A 24,605-nucleotide genomic window follows, 5' to 3' on the forward strand; every position below is an offset into this window, starting at 1 on the left:
TAAAATGCAGACAGGAGCTATTATTTATGACAACTCTGCAGATTTCAAAATTTTGACTGTGAGCACAACTGAGAAAAATTCTCCTAATCCTGAGAACATTCTCAGGAGTACGGTAACGTCTCCCTGTGGATGGTTGACCCTGACTGGATAATGAAAGTTTCATGGGCCAAGATAAAGTGAGGGAGCGATCACTCACCAATTACTGTCATGGGCAAAACAGACAGCCTGGGGACAAATTAACTGAATTCAATACCAACCAGACAAGAGTAAGATGAATGAGAAATAAAACTAAATACTAAAAACTCCTTTCCTCCAAGGGGCCTAACTTCACTGAAAATATTCTCTGTATTTTGCCTCCCCAGCAGAGCAGGGGGACAGGGAATGGGAGCTGCAGTCAGTTCATCACATGTTCTCTTTTCTACTCCTTCCTCCTTAGAGGGAGAACTCCTCTCAGTCTTCCTCTCCTACAGGAGACAGTCCTCCATGATCTGCTCCAACATGAGTCCTTCCCATGGGATGCAGTTCCTCGTGAACTGCTCCAGCATTGGTCCCCTCCAAAGGGTGCAGTCCTTCAGGAACCGACTGCTCCAGCATGGGTCCCTCACGGGGAGGGGAACTGAGTCTCTTGTCAAACCATACAATAACAACACAAACAATACTATGAATTTACTTGACATTCATCTGTACGTTGAATAATTTGATGTTTCTGCAATGAATTTTAGCAAAACCAAAACCCACCTATTTGGGGTTTAAGGATGACTTGTTTCCATAGTTGTGAAAAAGAACTACTTTACACCTGCCATTATAAATTCCTCATCATAGGAAAAAAAGCATGTTGGGAAAAGTATGCATAGAAAGTTTGAAAACACAATAATGGAAGATTTTACAATTATTTTAAAACTGTGTTTAACGCACACACAAAAAGCAAAAGTATACATGTAGCAACTGAATAGAGAAGAATTAAATAGTTTGCAAACCTATATATGTGATTCCTATTCATGTTATCTATTCATATAGTATATTCATAGATAAATTATTATTTGTAAGATATATACAGGTATCAAAGTCCCTTAAAAGTTGAAGTTCTGAAAGACTCTAAGAGCTGCAGGAAAAATCAATATTGGAAAAGTACAGAAAAAATATTTTCAAATTAATCTTTTGAAATAGTGTATTAGTAGTTGACATGATGCCTATATTTGCAATCACCCCCTGGTCCTTGGAATTGCAATTAAAATTTTCAAAGTCAGCTGTATGGAAATGATAACTGCAGCATATTTCATAACACCACCATGCAACTTGATGATGTTCAACACTCACATCTAAAAAATTCTAATTTTTTACATTTTAATCAGCTGCCTAGTTTTAGACTCATTAATACAGTTTAGCCATGATTAGGTTCTCAAACACAGACCTCTAGTAAATCAAGGTATACTTGCCCTGATAATACTCTTTAATAGAATCAATCCTTTTAGGTAGATAAAATCTAGTGCTGCTATGCCTACCTGAGCAGCAATTAGTGGTTTAGATCTGTTACTAGTTAAAATTTGCTCTTTAGAGACTACCATGAACTTCCTTTGCAAGATTTCTTCTGTACTTCTCTAGCCCTAAGATAAAGCAGTAACACTTCTTTAGTATTACAGAAGTGATTTACATAATTATTTTGTTTTCAACTTCTACAATACATCTATACACTTGGACTTGATGATAGTGTGCTATGGATAATAAAACAACTCATGGTCACAGCAGCCTCGAGTGTTCTAACACACTGCAGTATAATTCAAAGCATTATATTCAAATTTATAAATAATCACTACAGAATTTCTGAATAATTTAGCCATTCAAAAACTCTCAAATGAAGTTTTCCATCTCAGAGAGTCACATTTTCTAAATTATATTCCCTCTGTATGTATCCTGAAAAAGACATCTGAATAGTCACTGTGTTAATAGAAACAAAAATTAAACCTTACCTGAGATAATTCATTAGTATCCACAAGTCCATTGTTGTCTGAATCAAAATAATTGAACATTTGATCTATAAGAAGTTTCTTCAATGCCATTTTCTCACCAAGAGATCTATCTCTTGATTGTGCAATGTATCTCTGGTTTTGTAGATCCAGTAACATATTTTTCACTTCAGTGTATTCAGTAGGTTTGCATTTATCCCCTGAAAAGAAAATACACAAAGGAAGATTATCTGGAACTTGATTTCCTATTAAAAGTTTAAAGGTAAACAAAACAAAACCAAAACCAAAAAACATATAGCGCTACAAATAGGGTTCTTTCAAGAGATGAGAAATTAATTCTGTAGTAGTTTGAACCACAACACTTCCTTGTCTGGACTTCAAACTAAAAGAAAGTATTGCAGTTTTAGATATTTTCTTAGACAAGGTTTTCTTTTTATGGAAATTAAGGAAACTTCTATCAGTTTCCAAGCCTGTACTTTTTAAACTTATCATTCTGTAAAAGTGCATCTGAAGATTTATTAAAGTTTTACCTTTCGTAAAGCTTTTCATATAAATGTAGAAATGCAATGTATGCAAAATACCCCTGCAAATATGATAGAAAAATATATGCTATATTTTTCTTAATAATATTTGACTTCAGAAAGCAGAAATTACTTCTGAGTGCTCATAAGCTATCCTACCTTTTCATTTATTGGACATAGCAAGCTTATTTGAACAAGAAAAGGTGGGATTGCCAAAGGAAGAGAAAGGATATCTTTGACAAGATCTGATTTACTCCTTTCATTATCAAGTCTTCTAAAAAGTGGAAAATGTTACAGAAATGTCCTGCATACAATGATTACAGTCAGTACTTATTTTAAACCAAACCACAAAATAATGCATGCCTGGTGTTCTCTTATGTCAGTTGCTGCATATTTTAAACTGGATAGAGAAACAGTTTAAAAGAGCTTGTTTGGTGTTTTTTATTAAGATAATCTTAGGATTTTGAAAGGGTCTTTTATATGATGAGACATGCAAATGTGCAACAGCAAATGTGTACCAGCCTAGTGCAGATGTATACTTGCAGTTAGCCAATACTTCACTTCAAGCAGTGACTTCAAGACTAGATTAATATACTGATTGACAAAGAAAGGTATTTTGCAATCTTCTTTTTAGTCACTATTCTGAAGATACAAGGATTTATGAGAGACAACTATTTACCTCATGAAAACTGTGTAGGTAGTTTTTTTGCTAAGTGGATCTTTTAAGGAACATCTAATTTACATGTATGGGACTGGAATTAATTATTTTGGTATATTTTGTGGTATGTGCATTGTTATGGTGATACTGTGAATATATTCATAGACATTACAAAAGGCAGAGAGGGAAAAAGTTCCTAAATGCTTCTCACTATCCTAGAAACACTCAGATCTAGAAGAGAAGGATTTATGACAGAAATTAAATCATGGAAGAAAAAAAAAGTTTTTTGGAATCAAAGCCACTCTAGCCTTTTTTGTTTTGGTTTTTCTAAAAGCCACCAACTGTTATATAGCTATTTAAGTAACAGAAATAGACAGACCCAAGTTGTATTTAACTGACAGCCTAAGCTATGCATAGTATTTGCATATTTGTCCTCATCTGCCAGGAGCATGAAGATTGAGGCCATACAATTTGTAAGAGTTGAGTTCTGCGTGAGTGCTTTTCAGGGGTCTAATGCAGAAATACTCCGTAGGGAAACATGTTTATTCCTCAGGCATTCTGAAGCTGCAGTGAGCAAACCTTGCCATCTGAAGGGATGCAGGCTCCAGGTGGTGGGGAGGGAAAAGAGCACTTAACTTGAACATACTCTAATTCATTTGGGTGAACTCCAAGAGACTGGGCCAGAAAACAAGTACCATCTTTGTCTCCCTTAGAAAACTTTTCTGGCTGTGGTGCCTTTGAAAAGACAGTCTGGCTGCAGGTGATGACTAACACCATTTCACCTACACTTGTGGCAGGGATGCAGGGATGGCAGGGAAGACAAGACAAATACTATTTGTTAGTGTATGGCTATCAGAGCTAGCTACCAAATTCAGATTTTAGCCCCTAAAATGATCAGTCTCATTCTGCAAGTTTAAAACTGCAAAGAGCTATTCTTTACAGATACAGAACATAGTAAAAGAATTCGTTTTCTTAACAATATCTGTTAAATCATGGATTTGTCACAGTAGCACTGACAAGTTGCTTCATGTCAGAGTTTAAAAGAGAAACTCACATTGATGGGGCTTTTTTTTCCTTCAAGCACAGAACCATGTCTCTCCCTTTAATGACTGACCAAGAACTGAAAAGAGGTTTTCATCTCAACAAAGACAATAATGATGCTAATTTTTGAATACTGAAGATTATTTCATTATAAATTCTGGACAATTTATGTGCAAATTGCACAAATATTTTCATGAGTGATTTTACAAGCCATGCAAATTTAGAGGAGTAACAATGAAATTTATGTATCACATGATGATTAAAAAACATTGCAATAATTAGTTGTATTTCTTACTTTTAACTTCCAATAGAGTTTATGAAAAAAAGTTCTAAAGGAAGTTTGATTGCAGTCCAGGAAAAACATTTTAATGTACTTTAGACATTAACTTTACATCTAAAACTTAAGGGAAAATGAACTAATGTATTCTGTCACAACACCTGTTCAGAGAGAGAAGAATTCAGAAAACATCTTTTCCATGACATTTCTACTTCTCTTTGCATAGAACAAACTTCTGTAGCTAGTATAATAGTCATGTAAGAGCCCTTAAATACAGCATGTTTATAAACTATTTATACATTTTCCCAGACAATAAAAGTATTTGCATCATTTTTTAATATAAAACATAAATGCTGTCTAATACAAAATAATCTGACAGATTGCTACTGCCACAAGGTTGGGCACTTCCTGCAGAAAAACTTCATTCACAAATTCAGCAAAGTAATCTGTTAGAAGTACTATATTACATATATTTTGATGTAACACCCACCTTCTAAATATTACTATGAATTTTAGCAATGCAGTTTAAGCCAGTGAGAGATTAACCATCAGTTTATGATCTTAATTAACTACCGTTGTGGTAAACCATGTTTCCACAGCTATACTACATCAAAGCCTTTTCATTTTATACATAATTGAAAGTAGTCTTTAGACCAACATCTGTAATTTAAGGACAAACATGATGGATGGATGTTACTGACAGATAAAGGAATCACAAGGAAACAATGAGAGACTCCTAGTGAACACAAGGCACAACTTCATTAACAAATTGCTCTCTTATCTCATAGTCATGATTGCCTTTTACTGCAATATTTGAGGAAACGTGAAGCTGATGTTTAAATTACAGGAATGAGGCTCTGTTTACAGGAGACCTCCCCCAGGCTGGAGTAGCAGCACAGAGAAAAACTCAGTTGCTTTATTTATGTTCTAATTTAGTAAGCATTACTTGTGAAATAGTTGTCTCAATGACACACGATGGTAAATGGGGATTAAGTACATCAACCTTTATAGTGAGGAAAAGTAATTTATTCCTAACAAAATTGAGAAAGACAAAACTACTGGGAATACACTACGATTATATTACTTCCAAAAAGGCCTACTAAATTCTATATAATTAGCTACATACGTGAAATGGTAACCAACATGTACATAATTTACTAATTCCATTTTCTAGTACTTTTTTCTTTCATTTTTGAACTAGAATTCCTACAAGAATAAGTAGTTATTTTCAAAAAAAAAAAATTATAGAAATTAATAATAGAAAAAGAAAACACAAAATTTCCTTTTCTGTTAGTTTCATTCATGGAAAAGACCAGTTCTACTACACAAGAGTTTTTGTCCAAAAAACCAACCAACCAACCAACCAAACCCAAAACAAACCACCTAAATAAAAAAAACAAACTCTGCTATGATTTATTTCACAAGTTTTCTGACACTGTCTGTGCAGAACAATCACAGAAGATGTGCAGAAACCTAAAAGTGTCAAAAACACAATGGAATCTAAGTGCAGGTCTCCAGTTCCTTATCTTGCACTTTCTGAAGTACTGATATTCTTAGGTTTTAATTTGTTCAAACTCAAAAGCAGTAGAAAAATGGAAACATTTGCTGTTTCTTTCCATTCAGTGCAACAGCTTTGTAGCTGTATCTCTGTTACCTAGGAAACAGCTAAAAGTTAGATTTTGAGTGCTACTGTCCTTCTAGACAGTGTTGAATAGTGGTATTTGCCTATAACAGAAAAAGAAGTCCTGTTTGACAATTAGTCATGCTGAATTTGTAAGACAAAAAATTATCACAAAATTAACAAATTATTTATGAAAATGTGGGAAAGGAATGTACACATTCTTAACACCTGCAGAAAAATATTAAAGAATCAGCTAAGTTAATAATTTAGGGAACACTCCTTACATCTAAAGTCAGATATCAGATTCTTGCATTTCGTAGATTTTAGGAAAACACTAATATACACAAAGAAGAAAAGAATACACATATTTAGAAAACATAATAAAGCAAACCATTTGATTTCACAGTTCTTTCACCACATTCATGGTTAATACTTTAGCCTTTCTTTGCCTGAGCCACTCCATTTAGCAGGAGCTACCCCTCTGTCAGAAAGCTGATATTCACAGCATGTTTATCCCTACAAAAGACATCTGCTGCTGAGATACAATTTGATTCTGAGCTATCTGTGATTTTGCACTGAGTTTTATCTCTATTGATAGATTTTTATCTACATATATATATAGCACAAATGGTTTCTACATTATTCTTTTAAAATTAAAATAACTTTGGATCTTTCAGACATGGCAAATAGTTTTCAGTGAAGCATATCTCATATGAGCAGTTTTAAATAATCCAAAACAGATATATACATAAATCAGATTGTAGGAAATGGAATAGACCTGATAAGCAGAAACATCTAGCCTTCTACATTCTGAACTCATTCAGAATAATCTAATTAACCAAAACAATTCACTGCTAAATCACAAATTATATTGCATGGAGCAAACATGAGAAACTAATGAAAGATTTATGTGTATATATATATACACACACATACACACATATAGAAACTCATACAGATATGCAAACACACACATTCATATGCACATACACATATCTGATATCAATAAATTTCAAACATAAGGGGAAACTTGAAGGTCTTCATCCATTCAGCTATTTCTTAACATCTGTCTATAGATAAAGCATGAAAGTTGTAATCTTACTTGCAGCCCTAACACATAAAGGGACATTTTAGACCACCAACATTGCTTAGGTTTATCTGAGAGAAACTTCAAGCCAGATATCATTTCACAATATCTTATTTTTCAATATAAAACTCATTTCTTCCAAATCCAGAGGTCAAAAGTTTTGACCCCTATTCTTTGGTCTCCTCACTGAAGCTCTGGACCTAGAAGAGAAACAATCTCACCCATACAATAGAACTAAATTTTGACCTATGTCCCAGAGTCTGAGGCAGATGGAGAGGAAAGCTTTACATTCAAAGCAAATAAACAGGGACTAACATGAAAGATTTTCCCTGTTGAAGGTATGTTTTAAATAAAAGGTGAGAATTTGAAGATTTTCTGCCATTTTTAAAAAAAAACATGATATTTCAAGCCTGCAAATTTTGGCCCACACAGCTCATCTTTACACACTCAGACTTAACAAAAAAAAAAAAAAAAGGAAAAAAAAAAAAAGAAAAAACAAAAGACTTTTTGAATCTGTGTTTGGCTTGTAGGTTTTTGGTTTTTTTTTCTTAGTGGGGGGCTGGGTAATTTATACACAGCAGATGTGCTGCTTTATGTCCTATTGTGTAGCATCCATTCAAACTTTCTATTGACATATAAAACTATCTAAATCTAAATATGCCATTACTGCCAAACTCAAGATATTTAGGTGTTAAGGACTTCAGTCACTCAATTCTGTTGTGCAAATAGGTTTAAATAACTACAAAATTTTTTAAGAATGTTCAACAGTGTTCTCTGTTGTTAAGGCATATACATATAAAAATAGCTCCCACATAAACAAGCCATGCAATTATCCAGAGACAGGCACACAAATACAAAAATTTAAAGTTATATCTGTTATTGCCCTTGAAAAATACTTCTAATCACCATAGCTGGTATATAAAACATAAACTAATCTAGATTTTCAAAGCCTTAGTTGTAAATAAGGAATAATGTTGTCCTTTCCTCAGATACCACCAGTTAAAATGTTCTGAACCATTGCAATTTTTCAAAACTAAAATTTGTAATACAAAAGTAATAATTTCACTTAATTCCACATATTGGCACAAGTCTGGTGTTCAGACTTATCTGGGGACACATATAAATGGCTTTTCAGTGCCCAAATAATCAATAGTTCAGATATACTATTCAGATCTTCCTTAGAAAAATGCCATTTAGATTAAGTAACAGTAGAAGCTGTAATAAATTTGCATTAAGATTAACGAAAAAAGTAACTGAAAATCAGTTACAAAAAGTACTGAAATCAGCTTTTGGGGTAGGGATCTGTGCTGTTCTTCTGGTTGCTAATGCAGAGTAGTTGTTATACCACAGGTCTCTGGATGGAAGAAAATAGGTCATATAAACTTTCACCTTCAAGCTGGCATTTGAAAGCTACAGCAGGTTGGCAGGAATGAGCAAAACACCATTTTCCACAGCTGAGAAAACAGGGAATGTTGGGGTTGTGTGGACTGCATGTTAGCACCACAAACTCTGTAAGCAGTGCTAGTCTAAAACTGGAAAATGCAGGACTCTGCTACAGGATTGAGCCTGTGGTGAAACAGCTCAAATCCACACTGATTTCATACCGTGACATCACTTCTCAGAACTTCTCTTGTCCTTCATGCTTACTTTGAGGTATTATACCATGGTAAAGAAGAGATGAAAATGAGTGCATTTTACAAATGAAGGGTTTTGGGTTTTTTCTTGTATCCAGCTCAAGCTTTCAGATCAGTTTTTCTATTTGTTTCATGCATCTCAAAAAATTAACCTTCTATTTCACCAGTAAACATTAATGCACAACATTAACAAGATAATCTGAGCTTCCTTGTCCTATTTAAAAGAAATTTGAGAGAGAAAAAGAGAAAATGAGTATGTCCCAAAGGAAGGCATTATTAAAAATGAAAGTTGAGACAGAAGTTTAATGCAGCATTTTATTTTCCCCTCTAGTGGAGTTAATGCAACCATTGCTGCTGTTAGTCTTCCTCCCACAGGGCTGAAAGAATTTTTGACTTGAAGTATCTGAAGTGATGCTATGAAAGTTGTAAAATTATATGGGCCTACATTAAAAAAAAAAAAAAAAATTCCACATCGAACAAGAAAACACTCATGGAATGTGAGCCTCACCAGAAAAATCTATGCAGAATTCTACTTCTGCTTCTTGGGAAGCGTGTATCAGAGGGCTCTTTCTTATTAAAAACAAACAAAGAAACAGAAAGCTACTGAAACAGATGAAATATTAAGTTATAATCTTCCTTTTCCCAAAAGCTTCCCAGAAATGTGGAGTATTAATAGGTTTATGAAGGTGAGGTATGAAGACTGGGCTAAGCCTAACTAAAGCAGTACTAAAACTTCGGCAGGGGAGGAAGAAGACAGTTCTGTTGCTCCATTTCTATTTCTTCTCCATCATCACCTATGCCCACTACTTCCTTTATTTCACCTTCAGCACAGCTGGGTTTCGCTGCTAATTGCAGTGGTTACATTCAGTCTTTTGCTATAAGAAAAGGAGACTTAGTTTTATGTGTGTATATATATATATGGAACCAAAACTTAACAATAACTTAGCATCACACACACTAGTGTCTGAATTTCTACTCATCCTCCTACTTGAAGTCAGAGTGGTGTAAATCAATGCAAAAGAAAATCCAGACCTACATAACCTGAATTGTATTTAGAGATGCAGTGTGAACCATTTATAGATGCAGTGTGAATCTGACAACTTTACAACCTTGCAAAGTTGTCAGATTATGCACAAAGTTTGACCAGTCATCCTTAAACAGTTTTGATCATGGTTTTCACAGTCACAGAAAAGGCTACCTAGAGAAAACAGATCAATATTCGAATTGAATACACCTGAATTCCTATAAAAGTATGTCTTAATAGAGACATTTTTATATAAATTTTATATAAAGTCTCTGAAATATGTGGTCTGGTTTACATATGGAAACATGACAGTGATCATAAGATAACATCTAACACTTTAAAATATGGATTTTCAACCTGTCAACTAGTATGTGCCACAGAGCAATTTTGGGCACAGGTGCCCCCTCACAATAGATGATGTAAACTGACAGTTTTCATTCTATATGTCTCCTCTTCATAGATAAATGAAGGGAGGTAGTGTAAGATTTCAAAATATGTAGCCTGCAAAAGGGATACAATTTTTGTCTATTTGTAGAAGTGTTACACCCACATCTGCTGTTTGTATTTACCTCCTTTCAAACTTTTACTTTGAAGTAAATAGGCTTCCCATCTCTAAAAACAAATTCTGAAAGAAAAAGGACATTATAGGGATATTTCTCTTTAAGTGGATTCTCATCTCACTAAAATGCTCTGCCCCACTATAAATTTTGTAAAGTTTCTGCACTGTCTTGAAGCCATACAGGTTGAGCTGGTTTATGGAGAAGGAGCCATGAGAGTAAATGCAAAGAGCAGAGAATCTTTGTGACTGAATTAAACTAACATCTGCCTACTGAAAAGACTCTTAACTGTGAAAGAAAACTAGTGAAAATGGCCAAGTTTTCCTCGAAACTATTAAAGAAATCATTACATTCAAATTCTTCCTAAATATAATGGAAAAACTAATTTTCAAAATACCTTACCATATGCTTAAATTATTCTACAATAAAATCAGTTCCAGTTTCAAATGTGATATTTGAGTTACCCTGTTACAAGACAGTAGCAGCAGTGCTGGTTAACAGAACTACAACAGCAGGAAAGTAATGCAAGAAGAGGTGTGGACCACACAGAAAATTCACACACAAATCTATTGTGAAAACATATTTGTTTCCATTTTCAGATTGCTAAACAGGTGCAAATGTCAAACAGGTTAACAAATAAGCGTAGATACATTAAATGCAAATGAAAAGTAACCCCCTGACATGTGATATTGCTATTACAGTTCCAGAGAAAATATGTTAGGAAATTATATCAGAAAGAGAGTGTGTATATAAATATGTATACCTATGTATACTAATGATAATAAAACAACAGCCAGATTCAATTGCAAAAAAGACAAAAGATAAGTTGTTTAAACCATTTAATATTGTAAAGGTGTAAATTACCCTGTTAAGCATGGGAAAATTGTATCTGCATAATACTGCTTAAGATACCATTGCTGAACAAGTTTAGTTGATGTTATACTTTTGCTGTTTCAGAAAAACAGGAACACAGTGGAAGTACTATAATAAAGTACTAGCTGTTGTAGAGAAACAATTGGAGCTATAAACAAGTATCCTCAGTTCTCATTTTTGTACTAAATAGAAATTAAATCCACAAACTCATTTAAAAAACTCTAGAAACAAACTTGATATATAAATTTTATCTTATATGGTGGCTTGAAATAGCAGGCACAGATTTGACTTAGGTAAAATTCCCTCCATTTTATTTTCTTATATGGAACAATACCATGGTAAAGAAATTATTATTTTGAAAAAAGATATTACCTTTCCATACATGACGGAAAATGCACAAATACAATTGTACTACGACTATCAGATTACTTAGTGGTTTTATTCTATCGCTATACTACTTTTGTAGACTCATGCTAGTCAAAAAGTAATGTACAAGAAATTCATGGAAAATGCATACTGTGCAAAAACATATGTTATATGCACTGAGAAGTGGTGACAACTTCTCTAGTGATTCAGCCTGAGTTCCACATACCAGTACCAGACTTTTCTCATTGTAACTAATAAGACACACAACACAAATGCTCAAAAATCCCTGCCTAGAAATAAAAAGCATGTATTAGTTACCATTAGTCTTGAAGTCTTTTAATTCTTGTATCCATAGGCATACAAAACTGATTTAAAGACTGAAGTCTTTAGAAAAAGCAGTACACTGGAAAGAAGATTGTACTGTGATATGCAACATGCTGTGTTAATGGATGACAATCTTATTGTAAGGATTTGTAAATTTACTCAGGTTTAATCTAATTTACCTCTAGACCTTAACTGAAAAGGGAAGAAGAGGGGAAAAAAAGGTGAAAAAGAGCTTCACATTATCCTAATTCTGAGATTATTTTCAAATTAGATAGTTTTCAGAGCTTCTTACCAGTGACAAGTAACCCGAATTTAGTTTGTCACCTGACTTGGAGGCTGAATTGTCTTTTACAACCAAGGGGTACCACAACATTCACGTAATAGAAGCAAGGAATGTTATTACTGATGTTATTATAATTACTATTAGTGCCAATACTACTATTATTATTATTATTACTGTTCTGAGAAAAGAGTGGGATTAAATAGTAAGAGTAATTATCTTTACAAAACATTCCAGTAGCTCTGAAAAAACAGGCTTTCCAGAAAAACTTACTCTGCTAATAGCCTTGAGAATGAAACTTAATCTTTATTTCTCTTCTTTTTCTACATTCCCTATATAATAAAGTGGAAATGGCGAGAATGGACATAAAATTGTCTTTTAGAAATTAAAAAATAACCCTTAAACTGGATAAATACTGAGTTGTTAAAAGTCATTGGTATTATTGCTGTCCTGCTTTTTTTAGAATTGTTAATATAGATATCATTGGATCTGGGTTAACAGGGGGCTGTTTCTGGATTCTGTTTTGCTTTAAGGGAAAACATGAATCCAATAATTCTCACCTCCATACTTCTAAGAAATAATTAATCCATTATATGTATTGGCAGTAAAATAAAATTAATAGCATTTAGATACAGATTATCATCTTTATAAATGAATAACCTTATTTTGCCTTTCAACTTCACCCATTCTCTTGTAAGGAGAGGTAGTCAAGATCCTCTCACAGATACTGAAAATATATTTTTGAAGTTCCCAAACAGACAGTAAATATTAACCAAATTTAATTAATTACCAGCAACCAGAATTCTCTGAGATGCAAAGTACATTTATCTTTTGCAAATACTAAGGGTTAAGAAATATTTTGGGCCTTGCAATGAATTGGACAATACATCAGCGTGTAAATTGCAACATGGCCACTTGTGCGTATACCACACTTAACATAACACTGCAATAAATAGGAAAAGGCCATAAAGCAAGGGCACAAGACATGCAGTTCTTTAAGAGCTCCCTTTTTGTTAAATTAATGCTACTTTAAAACTCTAACAAACTGTCATTATTTGTCAATTCAAAACTTCAGCGGCTTCAAGAAATGCCCCGACCAATTAAAATTACTTTGAGTCCCACCTGGGAATAGCAACCTTCATTAAAAGCTGTTAATGACAGCTAATTCAGCAGGGATACACCACTGTGTGAGAGTAAACAGAATCTGCAAGAAACCAAAGTAACTATCTCCAAGAAACGGATTATGTAGTTACATTTGTAGGTCAGCTGAAGTATGTTGTAAAACTTCAAAGCAGTTTCATCCTGTCTGACATGTAAGAGGTTTAAAAACATTGGTTATTCTTCAAAAATTCACCAAGAAAAATGGTCAAGAATTTGGGGACTGCATTTGAGATGAAATACCCGATACATGGCCAGCTTCATAACATCACAAGCCCTTCTGAAAAAATGTAACAGTAATTTGAGAAGACACACTAATGAAGGTGGAATTTGTTATTTAATACAAACCTATCACCTACACCAAATTCACTGCTTAAATTTTTATGTAAATGTGCAGAGGTTTCTTCTGGAAGGGCCTTTCAAGTCTAAGAATAATCTAAATAACTTTTTTCAACCCCCTTGAAGAACGCTTTATATTTGGGTATACTGTGTATCATGAGAGACAAGAGGTGTGTACCCAAACTCCAAACTATTCTAAGCAACAGAAATTATATCACTAAGAAGAGAGCACTTTACCTTAATTCTCATTTTCAGTAAATTTGTGTGTGTCAGTAAAGTGAATTACACTCTATTCTCAGCTGCACTCCTAAAAATAAAGTTGAAGTGACCTTAAAGAAGGTGGGGACAGCATTTCCAGGCCTGAATGAGTGCCCAGGCTTCAGAGGTATCCCCAAGGCATCTTCGCAGGCTCAGTCTCAGATCCTGAACAGGTGCCAGAGGGCAGTAAGAATCTGAAGCAGAGGAACTGGAAAAGATTTCAGTGTGAAAGTCCTGACACTAAAACATACTGCAAAAAAGTGAGACGCCTCTCCAAGTCTCATTCCTTAGCAGGCGGTGGGGCACAGTCATGGCATGACACAGACTCTGCTTCTACAGGCTTACCCATTTCATGGCTCAGATCAACACCCTTGGCTTTCACAGGAGAAGCTTCTTAATTACAAGGCATGAGCTCAGGTGCATTTCAGGCACTGAGAGCAGACATTCTGGCTATAAACTGAGAAACCACTCTATATCATAACTGGGTATAATCTTCTAGGTTACCATTAGACAGTTGTAACCTAGGCACTAAGAAAAAGGCAGATAAAAAAAAACCTTAGCAGAATAAATTCGAAAGTCCACACGTGCCAGGTTTGTTATGAAAAGTAGACCAAGCAATTCCTGACCTGTGAAGGTCACAAGAAGGTTAGCAAATTTATAATTCCATTTTTCCTCCAGGGGAAAAATAGACCAGACATGTTAAAGAAAATCATCATGATAAGGACAAATATTTTTAAAAGTAGGTCTGATTAAAAAAACAACAACCACTAAACTTTTTTTAATTAATATTTTAAATCAGGACAGAAAGACAAAATTAAGGATGTGAGTGGACACACCAAATTCTTTATCCCTGCAAGAGCACAGAACACCCTCAATAGGTACTGCTGAAGCCAAAGCATATACCAGTAACAAACATTTCTGAAATACACCATTTCAACATATGCATTTAAAATAAGTATATACTGCAATTCATGCTGAACAAAAGACTATCACTCCTACATTGTCACTTTGCTAACAAATCTCCTTGCAAAAGGTCAGATATAGGAATCTGAACTCAAATCTGAGCATAAAGTAATTTTATGTTGCATATCTCAGCAAAGGAGTTGAGGAACACACAGAAACTCTTCTCAGCAGAATTTTTTCCCAGTTTAGTATTCACAAGTGGGTATATATTTAGCTAGTTATTTGAGTCTTCTTTTATCTCATCATCAAGGCATGCTGCCACGGTAGGACCTTCTGGAACACAGTCTATAGTAAATATTTTCCTCCAAAGCTATTTCTCATCACACAATACTGATGGCGACTTTTTTTTTGTCAAAGGTAGTCATCTAAGTAGAATTTCACCAGACATATGTCATATAACCATTTATTGGTGTGCATTAGATATTGTCAGATACGAAGAAAAATATTTTGTCAGAACAGAAGTATTTGGTCAGCCACAAAAATGGGCTGTTTAGAGAGCAGCTCTCTAAACAGATGTGGTTTCTGTTATTGTCCTTTTGCCATCTGACATGAAAATCAGGTCCAATTTATTTAGATTAGTATTTGTTCAATGCTAAAAAATGTCATGCTCAGCAAATATAAATGTTATCTGTTCAGGAGAACTTCTATTCTAAAGGTAAATTCACAGAATATGATCACACACCTCTTTCCCTTACCCGTTTCTGTTTCTCTGCCACTCAATTTTCCTTGATGGTTTCTGACTTGCTAAATGAGTTGGTTTACTCACTACAGTAGGATTAACTATGTTAAAAGCAAATGAGTCCTTGCACTCTTGTATTGGCACTGAATTCTTGACTATCAGAATATTTCATTCCTCATTTACTCAATGAATTAATATGCAAGGTTTATCTAAGAACAACACACTGAACATTCCAACACATTACTGCAGTTGCTCTAGATAATCTTTCCCCACCCCTAAAGCAAAGAGTGATAAAATTCTCAGTGTGCTTTCCCTGTGGATATAACATTTCTATCAAACAGATGGGCGGATTTCTTCAATCTTTCTAACAAGAATTAATGGAAATTAAAAAAGGATTTATTGACTAGTGGCAGATGGCTGAAGGATTTTGCTTAGGTACAACTCATGTAAATTACAAAAAAAGCAAATTCAGCCTCTTGCTGTGGACAAGAGGTTACTCCTGCCTTAAATTAGGAACATTCTGTTCACTGTTAAAAGGAAGTAAACACTTTCCTTTTTACAGTTGAACATTGCTTATTCCAAAAGTCATGTGCTTGGGCACACTAGGCCAAGGGAATAAGAAATTTGCTTCACAGAGTCAAAGAATGGGAAAGGTTGGAAAGGACCACAGTAGGTCACATCTGGTCCAACCTCCCTGATCAAGCTGGGTCATGACAGACCACAAGGCACTGGATTGTGTCCAGACAGTTCTTGATTATCTCCAGTGAGGGAGACTCCACACCCTCTCTGGGCAACCTGTTCCAGTGCTCAGTCACTGCACAGTAAAGAAGTTCTTCCTCACGTTCAGATGGAACTTGCCGTGCATCAATTTCTGCCTGTTGCCTCTTGTTCCATTGCGCTGCACCACTGAGCAGAGCCTGGAAACATCTTCTAAGACTCCCCCTTCAGACCCTGACAGACATGGATGTGGTGCCCTCTCTGTTGTCTCTCTTGAGACTGAACAGGCCCAGCTCCCTCAGCGTGTCCTAAGAGTTGCTCCAATCTCTCAATCATCCTTGTTGCCCTCCACCAGGCATGCTCCAGGAACTCCATCTCTCTTTTGTCCTGAGCCCAGAATTGGACAGACAACTCCAGATGTGGCCTCACCAGAGCTTAGGTACAACTCATGTAAAATACCTCCCTTGACCAGCTGGAATATTTTTCCTAATGCACCTCAGGACACTATTGGCCTCTTGGCCACAAGGGCACTGCTGGATCATGAAGAGCTTGGTGTCCACCAGGACCCCCAGGCCCTTCTCTGCAGAGCATCTTTTCCATGCCCATGTAAAATCTAACAGCTCTGGGTCTAAAAACACTAGGACTGAAATTTTAGAACACAGTTTGATTTTTTTTGTATTCATAGTAATTTATTACTATGCAGAAAATTGATTTATTCTAGGATAAAAATTATATTTGGAAATAAAATATTATCTCTGCAAAAATAAAGAATATTTATAAACCCCAAATAAATTTAAGTAGATTCTATAAAATATTTTATAATAACTGCATTTTTTACTTATTCACAAAGGTCTTGATAAACTAATATAATATTAAGTTATAAGCTTGGAAGCTTCAGAAATTATACATAAAAAAGACAATAACTTATTTATAATTCCCCATTAAATGTTTATGCTTCTTGAGTTAAAAAAAGGAACTATTCTTTTTTATGGTATAATTATAGAAATTGATCAGATGGTTTATCTATGTTTCTGGTGAAAAAATAAAACAATTAAAAATATCTTCTGTCAAGACAAAATAGTGTTTAACCTGTACATGCATTTTAATATAATTTGTATTTTAATATTTTTCCTATGATCCATTTAATTTTTAAAAGCACACTGGAAACAGGTTAAGATGATGGTTTGGGGCACTGGTTTAGTGCTTGTTTTTCTTTTCCTCCAGAACAATAACCTAGACATTTGTGCAATCTATTTGAAGTCTGCTCTCTTACTGAAAAACCCTCTATGCATACAGTTGAAATTATAATTACTGGGGCATTTCAGCTCTATCTAGATAGTAATATTAGTTGCAATTCCAAAATGTTAATGGATTTTCATGTTATAGGCTTTAGGTGAGGCTAGTCTTTGTCGGCCTTGAGAGAAATTGCAAAACCAACCTTAAGAATTGTTGCTGCATCATACAATATAATCTCTGGTAAATTTCCAAAACTAGCAATACTGTTCCCAAATTTTATTTGTTCCTAAAAGTTTTTATGTAGATATTATTAACACACATATATTATCAAACCTACCCAAGCATACTCAGAAATTTAAAAGACAGTTTAGACATTGCATGATTTGCTGGTAGATAGACTAGTACATTCACAAGAATGGCATGCAATTTGGAAAGTAGTCAACCCTGACTACAAGCACAATGTGTACTCAGAACCAGTTTTCTTTAGTAATGTAACAAAGGTGCTTGAAGAGCTTGAATGGCTACACACACAGGTAAATTGAGGGACATGACCCATCATGCATTTATCAAAAACAAGTTTTTTCCAGTTCAGTCACTGTTAATATTGCTGCTCTGTTGAATACAGTAGCAATTTTGCTTTAAATGTTTAGATTACAAATCCAACAGGAGTGCAATAACTTCATGAAAAGGCAATTAACTGAGTAAAAATATAACCCTACTTTTGACTTATCACACTAAAATATGTAACACAAACATACACATATATATACACACACAGAAAAATTATAGCTTTAGCAGGAAACAAACCTCTACAGACTTAGCCAACCAAACAAAGAAGCAGTTTATGGAACTACTTTCAATTCTTAATGGTTCCATGGGTAAAACACAATTAGTGAAGTCAATAAGTTGTCACATATGCTTACTGCTGGTAGATTGCAAAGCTGTCTTCCACGTCCTGTTCTTAGCCCACAGTGAGAGCTATATTCTTAGAAAATGTATGTAGAACTGGTTTGTGAAAAATGCAGCTAGAAAACTAACTAAATCCTACTAACATGATACAAAGATACATATTCCTTATCCCAAGTCTAACTGAATTTCCACATATTTGAACTCTAAATAATTTAACTAAAAAATTTAGACTTTTCTTCTGCCTTTCAAGTACAGCTAAAAACAAGTCTATACCTTCCACTTTGTATTTACAATGGGCTTCAAAGATTTAAAAAGTAAGAAAGTGAGAAGTGAAGCAGTTGAAACATTTAATGCTTAATTGGGCTTAATGAACTCTAATTGAGTTTTTAAAGTGTGTGTGGGATGGTAGCCTGAATTTTGCTCCATACTAAAAATATATTTTCAGGGAACATTCACACTGACTGCAACTAACTTATCCTTTGAAAGGTGTGTTGGCATTCTAATGATTTTTCACAGTAATAATCAAAATACATCACTTTTCTCACTTGAATATTTGCATTTTAAAAAGTCAAGTCCTTCTATGATTTATTATTATGAAATATGACAATTATTTGTATTGTGATTAGTCCAAGCAAGATGAAACACAAAATGTAGCTTCCATCCATAAGGTAGAGCTCTGAAAGTACCAAATGCAAGATGCAATACCTCTTTATTTTGTTTTTTTTTTCAAAGTAAACCAAAAGATATAAGTACACAAACTAATTTTTTTTACTAAAACAAGAAATCCACAAATCATACTTTTTTCAATAGACGCCTGCATATTAACTACTTTGAACGGATTAGTTTATGAGCAAGTCATTGACCATGAAGTTTGAAAAGACACGCATAAGACAATGATACAAAGGAACAAATATATAAGCAATAAAATACTTCAATTTTTAATATAAACCAGTGATATGAGTTTTTTGAAATCATGCTTTCAAACTATTTCATGCTAGCAAAACATGGCATCAATTAGCTGAGGCTCCTTATAACTCCCAATTAAAGTGAATCGAATTAATAAATTGAAAAAAAAATCAATACAAAGAACAGTTTTCATTGAATCTCTGACAGTAAGAACTACAGGGTGTAGCTTTTTCAAGAAAAAAAATTACAGTATTTATGGGAAAAAGTAATTTATCTTGCACTGAGCCCTCAGTAGAAATACTCAAGAAATATTTCTACATGCACAGCAATGTCCTTTGAACTTAGCATTTCCAAACCGCCAGAAAATATATTTTCATTTTTTCCCATTTTGTTCTCATCTCTCTTCTATTTTGTATTCTTCCTTTTATTCTAAATAACATATTCCTCCTCCTCTCAATCTTAATATTACAATAAAATACATGGTTTCCACAGTATGCCTTAAAAAACACTTTGCATTGTAAATGCAATCTCGTCATAAATCAATTCTTTGGCTTGAAATTCAAAACGAGAGTAGATGGATTAGTTCAAAAACTCACATGGATGGAAAAGTTAATGTAGATTCTGGTACTTCAGCTGCTTGAAGGAGATACACACACACGCTGTTATGAAGAAGGGACAATGCTGCCTTGCTCTTATTTGTCTGCCTCTCTCACATTGGTAATTCAAGTCTTTTATCCTTGTAACAACACTGACTTTGCTAAAAGATTCCTCACTCTGACTGCTTGCCGTGTTTTTTTACAATTGCCACTTCTCTTTCAAATAGCGAAGTGTAGGTCTAGGTGGGTGTTTGGAAGCTCAGCCTTCAGTGGTGCTCCACACAAAGTAGGTAAGTGGTTTTGTATTCCAAAAATGCTGCAAGTACTGTATACTACATAGTACTATATACTGCTTAAAGTTTTCACCCATGCTAATTAAGATAAGTATACTCAAGAAAGTTTGTCATCCTCATGAAGATTAAGAATATTCAGTACACCAATTATCTGAATATTATCATCAAATTCTTTGACTGGATTATATAATTATTAAAATGACAGTTGCAGTTATTTTCCTGGTATCTCAGACAATAATAAAGTTTAAGTGCTCTAATGATTTTTTTCACCCTTATTTGCTACTGGATACCTACTGAACTTCTGAACTGTATAGAAGATCCCACTCAACAAGTTAACACAGAATCAAAAGCTCCTAAAACTCTTCCTTCCCAGTCTAATTTCAAAGGGAGATGAGCTCTCTCCTTTTTAAGCTTTTCCCAGCACTGGTGTTATTTTATTTCAAGTATCACAGCAATCTTTGAAGCTCAGGAAAATGGGCTCTGAATAATTTACCACTTAATTTTTTTTTTTTATTTAATTTTCTAGTCCAAAAGATTGGAGTTACCAATGTCGATTCATATAAAATTCTCATGACTAAAAACAATTGATGGGCTTAATCTATCTAGATTATTAGCTACACAAAAATAACTGTAAAAGATCTCTATTCTCTGTTAATTCATTCAGATCAATGTGATCATTCAGATCATCAAGTATACAATGATGTCTTGAGACAAACTGTCTGTTGATCCCTGTTACCTCATTCTTCCTCTTGTCCAATCTGCACTGCAATGAGTCCTTCAGAGGCTACATGGAAGTAGTTTCACACCCCCCTCACAGCAGAATTTCTCAAGTATAATTCCAAAGTTAAAATGCTGGAAGTAGGCAGAGCAAGTGGAGAAGACCTAGTTACTGGAACTCTATGTATGGAGTGATATATGTCGGACAGAGACATCAAACTGTAGCTTGATTTTTGACAATCACATGCTCTAAAGAAGTTGATGCTTTCATAATTTTCTATTGATTTTATAAAGCTAAACTGAATCATTACAAAAAAGGAGAAAGACTTTGATTCAACAACAAAATCATGACCCAATAAACACAATTTCCACCCCTTTCCCCAAAAACTCCTTTTAAGAATACAAAACCCACTGTAATGGGTAACTCATAATATTATGCTACTCTTGGGATTATGGGAAGGAAGACTGACTGTTAGGATAAAAATAGATTTTTGGAAGAACATGATATAATAATTCACCAAGCATTTAGAATTTGCCAAACAAGGCATCTTCAGAGACTGCTAAGTCATAATAGAGCATTCAAAAGGCTGCCAGGAGAATGTTGTAATGCAACTGAGCAGATTTCAGTGTCAGAAAACACTAACAGTGAGCTACTCAGGGAAATGTCACAAGCCAAGATGACCAAAAAAAAAAAAAAAAAAAAAAAAAAATTTAAAAAAAAAAAAAAAAAAAAAAAAAACTTTTATTGACTAAGAGGAAAGGATAAGACTCAAGTAGAACACAAACAAGCCACCAACCACTCATTAAGTTGCTACTCCACAGCCTGTAAACTAAATTTAAGAGGGAAAATCAGTACATTCCTGAAAGCACCAGCAATACTGGGAAATGCACTGCATAGGAGTAGTTGAGCAAGCTCCTCAAACAATAGAAGGATATGATGATTGCTAGTGAAGAAAAATAAAAAGTGCATATGAGTGTCTTTGTGGCATAGAAGTAAGAAATTGTTAACTCTTGGTCTTTTTGCTAACTTGATTTTATGACTGATCACATATTATGACTGATCACATATTACAAAAAAATGTCAGGACAATCCTGGCTCCCAGAGGCTATTTCCAGCCATAAGCATACCAGTTTAATACTTTGTAACCTGCTGAAACGGATAAGAAATCAATTTCATATTTACTTAAGATGGTAAAAGTACAAAATAGACAATCTGGTGTAACAAAGATTGTCACCTCTTGACATTGCATTAGAAATAAAAAAGCCAACCAAACAAAAAAATGACCAAAAAACCCCCCACAAACAAACAAGCAAACATGTCTGCACTGCTAGAGACTAATATTAATGTCACTATGGAGCTGTACAGAAATTGAAAGCAACAGACATGGAAACCAGAAAAAACCCTAGGTGTGATTTTGAGTTTAGGGACTGCCATTCCTTTCTGAAAATTGTATCAATTGTTTGAGAGAGATGCATGTTGCAAACAAATAGGAAACTGATTTCCAGAGAGATTAAAACTTTTTTTTCTCTGAAACTAAATGTAATATTTTTTGATTTGTTTTATTTCATTAGGTCCAGATGCACTGTGCCATTGTGAATGCTCAGCAAAATCTAGGAATGAATTGTACCCTGCCAATAGCAGTACTGGTAACTCAGCAAGATCTTTGCATATCACTTTGGCATATGAAAAGACCAACTCAATTTGTCCAATATTCTCAATATTCAATTCAATTTTTATGAATTACTTCATATTCTGTATTGTGCTACTTTAAATGCCTATGATTAGTGCCTTTAAAGACTTTAGCATGAAACAGAACAACTGAAATTCTCTGCAGGATCAGCAATAGGGAAAAGGACACAAAATTCATAACTTTCTTCTACTTATCATATGGAAAATTTAAAGCTTTTAAAATGAAGTAACAGTTGGAAAAATATCTCTTAGGAAGAAAAGACCTATATGCTTAGCACATGCAAATTACTCAGGTATCTGCATGGCTTGTTAATCATACTATGAGGCCTCTCTGTCCAACAGTGCTGACAGTATTTGTGTCCACATTTGCAATTTTGTCTTACAACAGCAGTGAACTCTGTAGCTTTGGGCTGACAGGCTGTGCTCAGGAGCCCTAAAGTGCCTGGTAGTTTCATTGCTCCTGAGGAGTGCAGCTCTTCTGGGACGGCGTAGCCATGGACTAAAAGAGAGAGTCTCTCTCAATTTAGACTAATCCAATGAATGGCTTTCTGGTTAAAATGCAGACCTTGAATTCCACTTTGTATTCAAGCTGTGAGCTCATATTGCAGACACAGTCCAACAGAGGAGGAGCACTAGTGCTGAATATTGTCATTAACCAGGCTGCTCAGTTCTAAACATGCTGAAATATTTCTCAGAGTTGAGACTTTTATTTCCATGTACAATTATCAATAACTCAGCTTGAACCATTGATCATCTACTTTTCAGCCTTATGTTACAAAGTATCACATCTTTCAGGTATTTTTTCTTTCTTTCCTTTTTAACTTTAAGAAAACAAGACTACGTAGTTTAATAGTGTCACTGAGGACTCCAGAAGTGCCCTGAACTCCTAGAAACTCAAGGATGGGAAATTTTCAATGAATAGAGACCTTAGAGATATAGGTAGTTCTACTGAATGCTTTTTGGTTTGCTTTTTTTTTTTAAATCTCTCCCAGAGCTTTGACTTTTGTTTCATTGTTCAGCTTTAATTCCCTGCTTGTCCTCCAAAAACCAAGTCCTTTTAACTGCTGAGACTGAAATTGTAAGGGACACAATTTAGCTACTTTCAGTAAATAGATAACTTTTAGGTAACATGAGTGAAAAAGTGGCATTATCAAGGATTTGAACATTCAAGTTGAATATTTATTAGGCAACTTGGCAAGAGTATTTGTTAGGATGTCGCAAACAGCAATTAACAAAACTACAAATAATAGAAGCAGCAAGGCCTAAAAAGTCAGAGCAGTACTTTTTGCCTGTTATTACAGATGTACATTAGGTTCATCTGTTCCTACAGCAAGGCAACACAACCCCAAAGAATAAAATATTGGAAATTCAAATAAGAAATATATTATGCAAAACACAATGCAAATGTAACTTCTTTTTTTTTTTTCCTGTTTTGAGAAGGTACAAATTTAAAAACAGATTAAAAAAACAGACAATATAGTTACAAGCTCCCAGCCAAAGACATCTCAACACATTGAAGCAACAAACTACTGTAGTAGCAGGGGGACCTAACAGCAGGACTGCTTCAACAACAAACACCTTGTTATTATATAGTCATCATCTGTGCTTCCTCAATGGCAAAGTAAATGAACATAATGGTTAGTGCCCTGTATTCACATTTTGCCAATCTGCACATGCATGGCAATATAATGAGTAATCAAATCAGATAGCACCAAAAAAAACCAAAACACCAGAATCCTGATCTCTCTACTTCTCTTGAACATCCATATGAAATGTGTTTATATGCAGCAATACAACATATCAGTTGTACAGGTAACCCAAACAATCAACACTATTACCTATAAAAAGATCAGGACATCATCAGCAACTTCATAATTTGGCAAGATGAAATAAAGATATGGGAATAGGTCCTACTTG

At 34.4% G+C, this 24,605-nt stretch overlaps 1 protein-coding gene across 3 annotated transcripts in view; it reads right to left on the reverse strand.

Annotated features, from left to right (window-relative positions):
* Positions 1–24,605, reverse strand: part of FSTL5 (follistatin like 5) — a 252,130-nt gene that overhangs the window by 129,916 nt on the left and 97,609 nt on the right. For all 3 annotated transcript variants that reach the window (XM_041479939.1, XM_041479938.1, XM_041479937.1), the window contains exon 4: positions 1,968–2,164. In XM_041479939.1, the coding sequence (XP_041335873.1) occupies positions 1,968–2,164 (197 nt within the window). The remainder of the gene's footprint in view (positions 1–1,967; positions 2,165–24,605) is intronic.

This window comes from Pyrgilauda ruficollis, unplaced genomic scaffold (assembly GCF_017590135.1).
Source record: "Pyrgilauda ruficollis isolate IOZ18807 unplaced genomic scaffold, ASM1759013v1 scaffold5, whole genome shotgun sequence".
Lineage (NCBI taxonomy): Eukaryota > Metazoa > Chordata > Aves > Passeriformes > Passeridae > Pyrgilauda > Pyrgilauda ruficollis.